General features: G+C 41.9%; 1 protein-coding gene across 1 annotated transcript in view; it reads right to left on the minus strand.

The window, feature by feature from the left end:
- LOC126236512 (juvenile hormone esterase-like) overlaps nucleotides 1-12,102 on the minus strand; it is a 59,266-nt gene that overhangs the window by 21,927 nt on the left and 25,237 nt on the right. Inside the window, exons 5-6 of the mRNA XM_049945877.1 lie at nucleotides 1,891-2,087; nucleotides 1,625-1,796 (exon numbers count right to left, since the gene is read on the minus strand). Of these exons, the coding sequence (XP_049801834.1) occupies nucleotides 1,625-1,796; nucleotides 1,891-2,087 (369 nt within the window). The remainder of the gene's footprint in view (nucleotides 1-1,624; nucleotides 1,797-1,890; nucleotides 2,088-12,102) is intronic.

Below are 12,102 nucleotides of genomic sequence, written 5' to 3' on the forward strand. Positions count from 1 at the left end.
AGTTCCATTGTTTCGGTGTTCATTATGACAACAGACTGTACTCTGTATATGAGGAAAGGTTATAAGGCGAGTCGTTATTCTGTGTACAGCATCGCGAAGAACGTAACCTAATGGTGAGGCTCCGAGAATAAAATACGTTCCAGATTTCATTCGGCGTCGTCATACGAGACCGGAAGTGTGAGTTTATAGTGTACTGCTGAATACACAGCCCCATGGCCTCTGGTCCCAAAGCCGATAAGTAGGATAACAGCTACTACAATTCTGGCGCGTTAAAGACAACGGCTGTGCTCCATCCTCCAGATCTCCGTGACGTCACAAGGCTAGATGCCATATAAATCCAGTTGTCCTGATATAGCTTGACGTAAAGTTGTTCCATTGTTGCCTTGTCAGCACTTTCTTGAGATCTCTCACCCACTGAAAACATCTGGTTGTGTGTTGGTGAGAGATTGGTACGCCAATATCGACAATCACTACGATTGACCGACTAGCATAGAGTTGAACAAGAATGGAACAACGTAATTGTGTCATCCCAGTGCAGTTCGACTCGAAGTCAAATAGTGTTAGAGCCTTTCTGCTGCCAGAGATGGCACCTATGGGTAATACGTTTTGCGTCCTGTGTATCATCAGATCAGGTATGGATATGAACATATTCCTCGTGGCATACTGTCTGCGAAATAAGTAAAATTTCTTTATTTGTTGGTCCTCGTGCTGTTAAATATAATGAACAGAGGTGTACAACATATTGACGGCAAACAGCACCTGTTCTCAGATCCTTGTTAGTGATTGTAGTGACCTCCACCTTTTTCCATTCACTTGCTGGCCTTCACTGTCGCAAGGCTTTCGACAAATTACGTAAACTTGTCTGATAAAAATTTTCGATTAATTCCTCTCACAGCTGCTGCTCTGCTGTTGGCTCTTCAATTCGTTTTCAGTCATCTTTTCGCTCTCGTCAAAAAATATCTTCCCACTTTTCGTGTAATAACAATAATTAATCAAGCGGGTGACAGATTTGTTTTAGTAGATTGACGTCTAAGGGAACATGTTTAGATCCGTGTGATAATGAAGATAAATTCAGTCATCTTCTTTTTGCACTTATCAACTAAAAGTATCGTCTCACTTTTCGTTTAATAGCTGTAATTAATCTAGCGGCGACAGGTTTGTTGTACTACACAGACGTGTAAGGGATCATGTTTGGATCCATATGGTACTGAAAATAATTTTCGGAAAATACTATAATTGCAGTGCTACGTGATTCTTTATTCTTGCACAGTGTTCTGAACAGGTTTGATTATGAGCTCCTTCGTTTTCCCAAATACTTCAGACTGCATTAGAGTGTTATGACGAGGGAGAAAAATATTTCAACAATCATATAGTGAAAGTACATTTTCCCTTCTTTTTTAAGACATATAGTGAATAGTAGACATGAGAGAAAACTGCCTCTGTCAACAGTATCAATAAGAAGAGGCGAATACCAATGACTATTTATAAACAAATGATATGTTACATTTTCGAATATTATAAAGATAAATCTTCAGTACTTTATCGTTCGAACAGGTCATTTATCAGACACTAAGTTATAGTCTATATATTCAGTAGTTCTCTCGGCTGTGTCGTGTGTACCTACCTCGAATGAATGCTATTCCTTCGCGAGAGCACACACCTAAGATGGTGGGCACTTTGTTGAACTTGCCGCTCTTCAGGATTTCCATGGGATCCTGTGTGATGATTGCGTCCTTCACGCTGTCCGGTTCTATGGTTGGCGGAAAAGGTATCAGCGACTGCATTCTCTGCTTTTCCTAGTCGACAGAGACAGTCCACAGTAGTGCGGAATACAAACGTATTGTTTCATTCGTAGTAACACTTCACGAATTTTGGACACATTTACCCCACCTCTTTGGTCAGGCCGTTTAGTACATTCTCGACAAGCTTCTGCGCTGGCTGGTCTCTCATGAAGGCCAGTAGTTCCTCTGAATTGTCTCCCGTGAAGCCGAGGGACTGTGCCAGGCGAAACGTCCTGTCCTTAATAGGAGCCGACACCAGCTCCAAAGACGCCACGCCACTTTGGCAGATAACCCTATGGAATAGACCTGCAAAAAAAAAAAATAAATAAATAAATAAATAAATAAATAAAATAAAATAAAATAAAAAATAAACAAAAGATTACACTACTGAACAACTATTCATTGATGTATGTTTAAAGTCCGCGAGACACTCTCGTGAAAGTAATATTAGGATCAGTTGATCATCTGATAGAGATTCCTGAGGTTGTTCATTTCGCATCGCTTGCAAACATATAGTTTGCTTGACATATAGTACCGCACACAGTAAAGTCAGTAGGGTGTTTGCCGGCGAAAGACAAGCGTTTCTGGTTCGAGTTCTAGTCAGGCACGTAGTTTTAGTCTGTCAGGTCGTTTCGGACACATCTCGTTACAGAATGAACATTCATTCTCCAAAATATGTTCTGTCAGCCACTTTGAACACAAAAGAAAACAATCTAGCAGATTGAAAGTTTGGATACCTGGCATGGCGGGTCTTGTGAGAAAGTAGTACTGTAATCACGGGAGAGTTCTTAAACGTGAAAAACTCTGCGAGCTGAATACGAAGTCGCCTGAACCTCCATCCCTGCAGCTCCAAGCGGGACACAATCAACCTCTACTTTTGAGTCGCGGCACATGGGCGAACGTTCCGTTTTCAGACTATGCGCACATTAAAAATGACTCGACGCGTATGATCAAGCTTGCCACAAGATGGCCCCTGTTTCATCTGGCATTGTCTTCGTTTCATACAAGACTCAAAATTATTGGAATAATATTGCTTTGAGTTCACTTCGTTACGGCTTTTAGTCGTTTAGAAGACAGTCAGATTGACAACAACTTGTTTATGGAGTGCGGACAACCTATACTAACTTTACAACAATTACTAATTGCCGCAGTGGTACAGGAAGTTTAGACAACGGTCAGACAGTTCATAAAATTTCTTGAATGATCCCAATGTCATTTCACATAAAAATGAATACTTAGGTCTTTATTACGTGAAATGTTGTCAGATTTTAGCTGCTTGGAAATAACGTGAAACTCTATTTAGTTTCATGAATGTTATTGTTTTGAAATCAAATTCGTGCACTGAGAATTAAAAGAAGACGGAATTTAATTTATCGTTTCTGTGATATATAAAGGGTATTAATTAGAATGAAGGTCCTTCCTGTATGTACCAAACGCAGCGTGTATGAATTCAACTATTGTTCCGTGGTTGTTAGCTTTAACTTTGTTTACAATTGAAGCAAGTGTTTGGGAGAATTGTATGAATTGGTACGGATAATTTTAGAAGTTAAATGTTTTGTTTAACATTTCTTCGATATTTAATAAACACAACGGAAAATTGCAACTAATTGCATTAGGTTACTGATACAGACCTCCTTTCGTTGGAATTGGTAGTCACATGAGATTGCTTTCTTCACTGTCGAGAGCAGATATGGTGATCCAAGGTCTGGGAAATGGGCTTTTGGTGCCCTATGATTATCATAACATATGTGAAACGCGCCAGTTGGCGCCAGAATCTTTCCGTAAGTAGAACAATTTAAAACCTATAAACGTCGTATCAAACCTGCACTACTATGCATTCGTGACATATTGTCGTGGGGCTCCGAAGAATATTTCTCTAAATGTTTCAAAGTGGAACTAGAGAGTGAAACACATGCTGACGTCAACTTTCTTTCCTAGGTACATAGCTGGACTGACATCAAGAGACGCAGAGCCATGGTAAGACTCCAGATTCGCATTCCGGGAGGACGGAAGTTTAGTCCGCGCTGAGCAATCCAGAGTTAGGTCTTCTATGATCCTGTAAATCACTGAACACTAATACCGGAGTGGTTCGTTTGAAACGTATGTGACTAATTTCGCTCCACGTCCTTGTGTACCGTCTTTAATGACTTCGTCCATGAAGGGAAGTTATCTCCTTACCTTCCACCTTTTCGAGACCGACCTCAGTAACACACACTTTAGACACAAACAGTCTGAAGAGCTTGTAAGAGTGTTTCAGGGAGGTTGTCCTCAGAAATAATTTTTAAGGAAAGAATTCAATACGTTCCGACATTTCAGAGCTACTTAGCGTTGGAATTACCCAATCGGGTCATCGTGCGCGCCAATTTAAGCAGTTGCACCCGGTAAAACGGGGTAACGCACATACATCTGCGATCTCGCGAGTTACAACTTCTTCAATCTTCATTACCCGTTAACATGTGCCTTTTTCGGAAGTGATAACTTTAAATTAAGAAACCAAACGAATAACACCTTTGGTGTCCCTTTCTCTGACAGGCCGCTTGGATTTGCGCGCGCAACGAAGTGATTGGCTAACTTCAGTGCTAATTAAATCGGAAAGGGCACTCTGTATCAAATGTTTTTTCTTAACAGATATTTCTTAGTACAACGTATCCTGTAATACCTCTACAAGCTTTTCACGTTGTATCTTCATACTGTCTGCCAGATCTATATCAAAACTAACAACAAATCTGTAAAACAGTCGTACCTGTCTGTCTATGATCACACTAATCTCCAAAGCTACAAGACGAATGTTCATGCGGTCTTAGCAAGTAACCGAGTGTAGCTTGGTGTACCATATCGGCTTCAGTCCGTCAAAACTGGATCAGAGAAAAGATACCGTGATTTGATGTTTTACTAAAACTTTTTCAGTCTGTACGTCTGTATGAACACGCTAATCTCCAGAATTACAGGATGGATTTTATGGGGTTTTCACCGGTAATTTCAGCTTATATGTGGACACCGTATAGGCTATATTTCGTTAATATTGGAAACGAATAAAGTTATTCTAACATATTATAAAAATTATGAGTACGTATGTTCCACATTACCTAAGAAACCACTAGACCAGTTTCAACTGAAGTTGGTACACACGTCACTTACTGTATGGAAAGCATCGCTATGCGAGTGACAATAAAATAACTGTCAAGGAGGTTAGTATCGGCGTAAAAAGAAATGCACGCCATGACGCGCGCATACCCAGAGTTTATTCATCCCGTGCTTGAGAACTAGAGCACTTAACTGACTTGAACAAATTTTACTCACAATTTCAGACTTCTACAAAACTTCTTCTGGCTGACAGCCCCCCCCCCCCTCCCTTACACACGCACACACACATTTATTGTCAATGGAGACGGTGTTCGCATATAGCACTGAATTTGTGTGCAAAATTATATCGCCGAATGGCACGTAGTGTAGGAGATATAACGCTACATAAACAAGGAACCTCCTTCAGAGCGAGGTCGCATGTTAAGTCTGTATAAAGGCTCATTTGAAAGTGCTGTGTTAGGAATTATGACAGGACAGATATTTACTGCTAATAACTCACCATTTGCATCAGGAGTGTCCGAGAGTTGCAGAAATCAACCGTCTATCTGACGTATGTATTGCACTCCACAAACTCGGCCATTGGCTTATCGTGAAACTGACTAGCTGCAGATAGTGCCGTAATAAGTTTTATAAGCACAGAAAAACAAACATCTGAGTTTGTGCAGTGGTTCCAGATGGTATGGATTGCAATGTCATTGTCTCTTCAGAAGGGATAATTTGAAGAGGTATGTATTTTACACGCAGACCAGAAATCAAGCAAAGTCAAGCTATTTTGACCAGCTACTGTACAAAAGCAGTGCTCACACCACAGTTGTAATTCTCTTACACCCATTCTCGCAGGCTTGCTGTGACGCAAATATTCGCTATTGCCCTTGCAAGACAACACATGCAAGAATGAAGCGTATTGAACAGAGCATCTCTAGCTTCTCATTGCGCAATAAATAACTTTCCAACCAACTTACCATCCTGAGATTAAAGGTCAGCATAATTGCATACGAATGGGTTCTTGATATAACTCTCTTGGTACCTCTACTTTCCAGGGTTCCCGGTTTAGTTTCACATACATTTCGTTTTCATATATCCACCGATCGGAGTCGAAAACAATTCCTTACTGAACGATGAGATAAGTTCGTTTATCTCCCCCACAAATTTTCAAGGCCGATTCCGCAGTTTGCTGTGCATCGTCAACTTGACGCTTTGTTGAAATTTCGTTATCTTACGTCTTCGAATTCCAGAGTACTGCTTGAAGTTATGCAATCATCCATTGATTCTCTCGAAATCACTAATTTATACCGCGCAATTTGATATGCGTGACGTAGTAGGCCATTTTCATGCACATTCTGTAAACTGTCGCGCATCTTTGAAACGTACAAACACAAGATTTTGTACCATGTGGACCTTGTTCTCTCTTCAATATTCGTAATTTTCTGATGCACCACACGTTATATTGCTGCGGATTTATTCGAAACCGAATTCACTGCAGACGGGATTTGTGGCTCCATATCCGGTAAAAATAATGAACTACATGGCTAGACACCTGTTTCACTATCAGTTTCGCTTGTTATTGAGGTATCGTCATCGTTACCCTTCCAATGTAAATTGTCTGCACAGCCGAGCTTATACGATACCACAGTTCCACTAACTCATCATTCAAATACGCTAATAGTTCATTTGTCACTTCTTTCTCACTCTGCGAAATTCCTAGCATTCCTTTCTGACGAAATGGCAACTGCGGCAACTATTGTTGTAGATATAATGCAACGTTTGCTTTGTTTATCGTTGCCATTGGTCTGGTTTTTATCAACACCACTAGCACTGAAGTACTGTCGTGACTTACTCGTCCACTAAGCAGTTCACCTACGCTCCGTAGCCTCATTTTGTGCTCACCATTGGATACTTCCAGTCTCTCTCCCCGTGCCATTAGCACCCGATATTATGGCTGCTTGGTAGACAAAATGTGGGGCGTCGAATGCCATGAACATCCTTCTCCTTTTACGACTTCGCACTCAAGGGTTTCCTTGTGATATGCGTAAAAAAACTACCGCATTGATTTAGCAGACAGTACCCAAATACTCCGCTGAATATACCTACAAAATTATATCATAGTACTGCACAGGGCGAGAGGGGTACGAGGAGAAGGAAAGATAAACGGAAGAGAAGAAGATGTACAGGGAGACGGGAGCAGATGATATGGACATAGATAGGGAAAAGAAGGAGATGGAGGGGGGAGTAGCAGATGGCACGGAGGGATGAACAGGGAATTGGGGGGTTGGAGGACTTGGGCAGAGGGAAGGGCGAGGAGGAGATGGACAGAAAGGGGAGGGGAAGGAGAAGATTGATTAATAGAACTGAAATGAATATGTACGTGGGTAACATCGAGTACTCAGAGATTGGTGAATATGTCATACGTAACATAAGCAAATACCTGTTCGTGATGGTGCCAATGAAGAGTATCCGTGTCATACATGGTTCTTATTCAGACTTAGTAAAATGTAATTTAACTGGAGTTGGTATGTACAGCGACAACAAAAATTGTGTAAGCAGGTTGTTTTGCCAACAACAACACAGTTCAATGTTTTCAGCATGTGAGCAGTCGCCCATTCGACGAGAAACACAGGTTCGGTCTACAAACATGGCTACGTTTCGGGAAAGCGAATGATACTACCATAATACGAGGGTCGTCCAGAAACAAAGTTCCTATCAGTCGCGAAATGGAAACCACTGGGAAAATCCCATAAATCTTTGCACAGATGTGTTGGGCAGTGTCTCTAGTGTGCTCGTCGATCATGTCGCTTCACTCTTTTCAGGTTCTGAGTGACCAGTGACCACGTAAAGATGGGTAGGGAATAGCGTCAGCCGCCAAGTATGAGAGCCTGGTTACAGGTTTCGCCTGTGTCGTGCAATCGACATGACACAACTGTCAAGCAGTTCCTTCTTCATGCCAATTCTCGGCCGCACACTGCAGGGGCAATGAACACGCGACTGCAGCTTTTTCGATGAGAAGTGTTTGATCACCCACAATACAGTCCTTAATTTGCTCCCCCTGAGTCTCATCTCTGCTCACAAGAACCACTGGCTATGAAGACAAAATTTTTCCACAGACAACGAGCTGCAGACCAGTGCAGATAACTGGCCAAAAGCATAGGCGGCTTCTTTCTAGGATGAGAATATTGGGTAGTTGATACAACACTATGACAACTCTCGAAGTTGGAGCGGCGGCTATGTAGGGAAGTAGGTGGAAGGTGTACCTAACTGTTGTAAATAAAACGTTTCTGGTTTTCACTGTGGTTTCCATTTTGCGACCGACAAGAACTTACTTTCTGGACAACCCTCGTAGCTCTCGGACCATCTGACATTCCAGAAGACGTATAAACTCGTATAGTGCGTTGAAAGAGAATATCTCTTGCTTTCGTTGTTTTGTTTGTTGCACAGTCAGAAGCTAAAGCTACCGTTACGTATCGGACACCTTTTCCTGAAGATCAAGTTAGAATTTATAGCTTTTGCAACTTTTTTAAGCACCCCCTCAGTTCTTGTATTTTCCGCAAAGTGCCATCACTTCATCTCAAAAACGTAATTCATACATGCAAGCTTTAACACACTTACAGGTCTAGTTTGGCATTGTTGTAGGACACGTCCCCGAATTGGTTTGGAGCAGTTTATCACAGATAAGGATGACCACCTTGGGGGATCATTGCTTCTACACTACCTGAACAAAAGGGCTGCCAATTAAAGAAATTTGTACGAACTCGTTCGATTTATCACTGCTGTGCAATACTGTTTTCTTTATATATTCTTACTATGAAGATAGTTCAGAATGTAAAAAGCTAATAATACACTGTTCATCCGTTTCTCAAAACCATTCACTGGGCACACTATATAAAAACTGTCCGCTGACAACAGGACCGTAACGATCATGTTTGGTTTTCATTTCGAGTACCTCAGCTTCCCACTTGTCTACCTAAAAAACTGAGTCACCGTCTTTATTTAACGAGTAGTATTTTGATCTCAGAAAGAGATTAGATGTTAGTATTACTCACTTCAGTGCTTCGGCGTAAAGATTACAGGAGAGAAAAATGAAGTTATACTGTCGAAATGTGGCGCGATATGGTTTAACAGAGCTGTTTGCTATTTCTTTGTGCTACAATTGTTACCGCATTCTTATTCTGCTTTGCCTAAAGAACCGTTCAGTGCACGCAATAAAATATTCTACAGCCACATCCAAACTTGCTTTCTTCTCAGTGAAATTGTATGGTAATCTCTCTAATCTCACCAGCAAATATTTACGGTTCAATTATATTCCTTGCTAGAAAGCCCTGTTTTGAATTTTATTCTCACTTGGTAAACGTAACTTCAGTTTAGATCTTGTTCCATGAGCTATTTTTGATGTACATCACTGAGTGGTAAATGTACTTTGGGTGTATGTTCTCCACGAAGAAGTTACATAGGTAAGAACTGAGTACTTGTACGTGGTAAATGTACTCCCCTGATGCAGCTAAGGTCCCACTCTTTTAAGCATATCTTTATACTGAATGCGATTGTTGTAGTTTCTTACTATAAGTCCCCTTTCTGTTTTTTGACAAATGTGTACATAGTTTGGGTGTATGTTCTCCACGAAGAAGTTACATAGGTAAGAACTGAGTACTTGTACGAATGTTGCACACTTAAAAGACACTGGCTTTTACAAACTGAAGACAGGACAGCAAGGACATTTCATTTTGATAAGATTCTTTTTTCCAAGTATCTTTGTGTGTTCACATGAGTTCAAATGGTAATCAGAATCCATTCCTAGGAAATATGTTTCGGAGTTTGTGGAGGTATCATCTACATAAATTTTGAAAGTGTCATTTTCACTCTTCAAACTGATGTTCCAGAGAATTTTTTCTTTATTTTAAATGTCACTTTATTGCACACTGCCCAATAGCAAATCTGGTACCGAGCGCTGCGGGTTTCGAATCCGTGCCAGATGGCATTGACCTGGATTACCACTAGAGGTCTCTGCAGCCGTCGCGCCGTAAGCCATGGCTGCACGCGCTAATGGCCCGTGACGTACCCTACCATGTATTCAAGCGCCTGCCTCTCACTCAGCGAGGCAGCCTGATATTCGCGTGAGTCTCTCGACATCTCGCTAACAGACATCGTGTTTACTCTGCTTATTTCTGTGTACTAGTGGACATTGTTGATTTCGTGAGGTTTTCGCTTGCTTCTTGCGTGTTGTTGTTCTTGGTGTCTTGCTCACTCGTCTGTCGTTGTGCGTGTCCATCGTTTCCAGTTCGTCCATCTTGTTTGTTCTCGGGCCCTTGTTTGTTCTCGGGCCGCTCCTGTTCGGTCCCGCCGCGGTTTCGTTCACGGCCACCCCGTGACCGTTCCGGTCGCGGTTACAACAGTAAACCTCGTTGAGGGATTCATCACCATCAGCAGGGAGTTTTACTTCATTCACTGACTATAATGTTGTTGTCATCACAAAAGAGATCTTTACCCTGTAACAGACTATTGGGAAAGCTACTGGTCTCGACGTAAGCTCACATACTGGTCAGAAGCTTTCTACCGATGATGCGTAAGTGGGAAATAAAAGTTCCAAAAATTCTGAAAGTAGACAGCATTTACAAGACTAGTGTTCTTTGCTGGAAAAAGGGGTAACAAATCAACAACACAGCGTTTGTCTTTAAAGTCAATCACTGTTTAGTTATGGAGTGAAAAACAATTTGCGAGATACTTGGTGGTCATGAGATACGAGCGTCGATCGGTCTGTGATCCCAGATGTAAGAGGATAGCTGTAGACCCTCTTGGACGTAGGCGATAACTGAAACTTTTACATGTTCTGAAGTCGGATGTTACTGATACTGAGTAAATACGAAAGATGTTATGTCGGTACTGAAAGTTTACATGGAGCTTAGTGCTTTTTTTTAATTTTTGTAGTGGCGTGTGCTTCTTAGAAACAGATAAAGGCAGCTTAGAGCTTAATGTTCCGTCAATAACGAGGTCATTAGACACTGAGCACCAGCTCAGGCTAGTAACGAAAGGAGAAGGAAATCAGCCATGTCCCTTCCATGGAACCATCCCAGAATTTTCCTGGACTCGTATTTAGGGAAACGATGGAAAATCTAGATCTCGATTGTCGAATGTTGATCTTAATCACTGCCCTCCAGAATGCGAGTCCAGTTTGTTAACCGCTGCGCCACATCGATCGGTGTTGCAGCATGGATAGTGCGCAAGTGATTGGTCGGCAGAGGCCCCCATTAGACCTCGGAGCTACTACCTGGAGATAGTTTTGTCGGAAGAGACGGACAAGTTAAAACGAATGAACGGTTTACCGTGGGAACCTGACGCATTCTGGTTTTCGTGTGACGTGTGGCATTGTTATCGTGTTTTATCTAGATGGAGAATTCTCTGGAAGTTATGTGCCAATTAGATGTGGTACCTTGACTTTCAAGGACGTACTTTTTCGTGTCCTTTTGTCAGACCAACATACTCTTAGCTCATTTAGTGTTGCTGCGATTCTATCACTAGTTGACATCATAGGCTTTCCCGGCGTAATAAGTCTTGAAAGTCTCTTCGGGTTTGCTGCCGGATCGTAAAATCAATTCGATTCAATATTTCGGCGGCAACTGTACGCTATCTTGAGGAGAACTCTGCTTCTGCTGATGAGTCCCGCTGGGAACTGATTGAAGTGGTCACACTTTTAACCTTGTCTTTCGGCTCGAAGAGAGATTGTCAGCGGGCCGCTGTGGCCGAGCGGTTCTAGGCGCTTCACTCCGGAACCGCGCAGCTGCTACGGTCGCAGGTTCAAATCCTGCCTCGGGCATGGATGTGTGTGATGTCCTTAGGTTAGTTAGGTCTAAGTAGTTATAAGTCTAGGGGACTGATGACCTCAGCTGTTAAGTATCATACTGCTTAGAGCCACTTGAACCATTTGAGCCAAGCGATTGTCGGTCCTTATAAGACCGTTTTACAAGAGCATCCTGGGCAAGAATTTATGTTTATTTGTCGGTAACTCATTTGTTGACTAATCAGTGATGCAATAAGTAGTAAAATTTAGCTCGCAAGCAACACATCGTTTGTAGCACGATGAGTCTGATACCTACGCGTCTGAAAAAAGGACCGTCCGTCAACAATGCAGTCGTTGGAGACGAGGCTTGAGATGGTTATAAGAAACGAAGGGATGGTAAATCGCTGTATCTTATCAAACGAACCATCCCAACATTTGTCCTAAGCCATTAACGAAAATTGAAGAAAAGCT

The sequence above is a fragment of the Schistocerca nitens genome, chromosome 2 (assembly GCF_023898315.1).
Source record: "Schistocerca nitens isolate TAMUIC-IGC-003100 chromosome 2, iqSchNite1.1, whole genome shotgun sequence".
NCBI lineage: Eukaryota > Metazoa > Arthropoda > Insecta > Orthoptera > Acrididae > Schistocerca > Schistocerca nitens.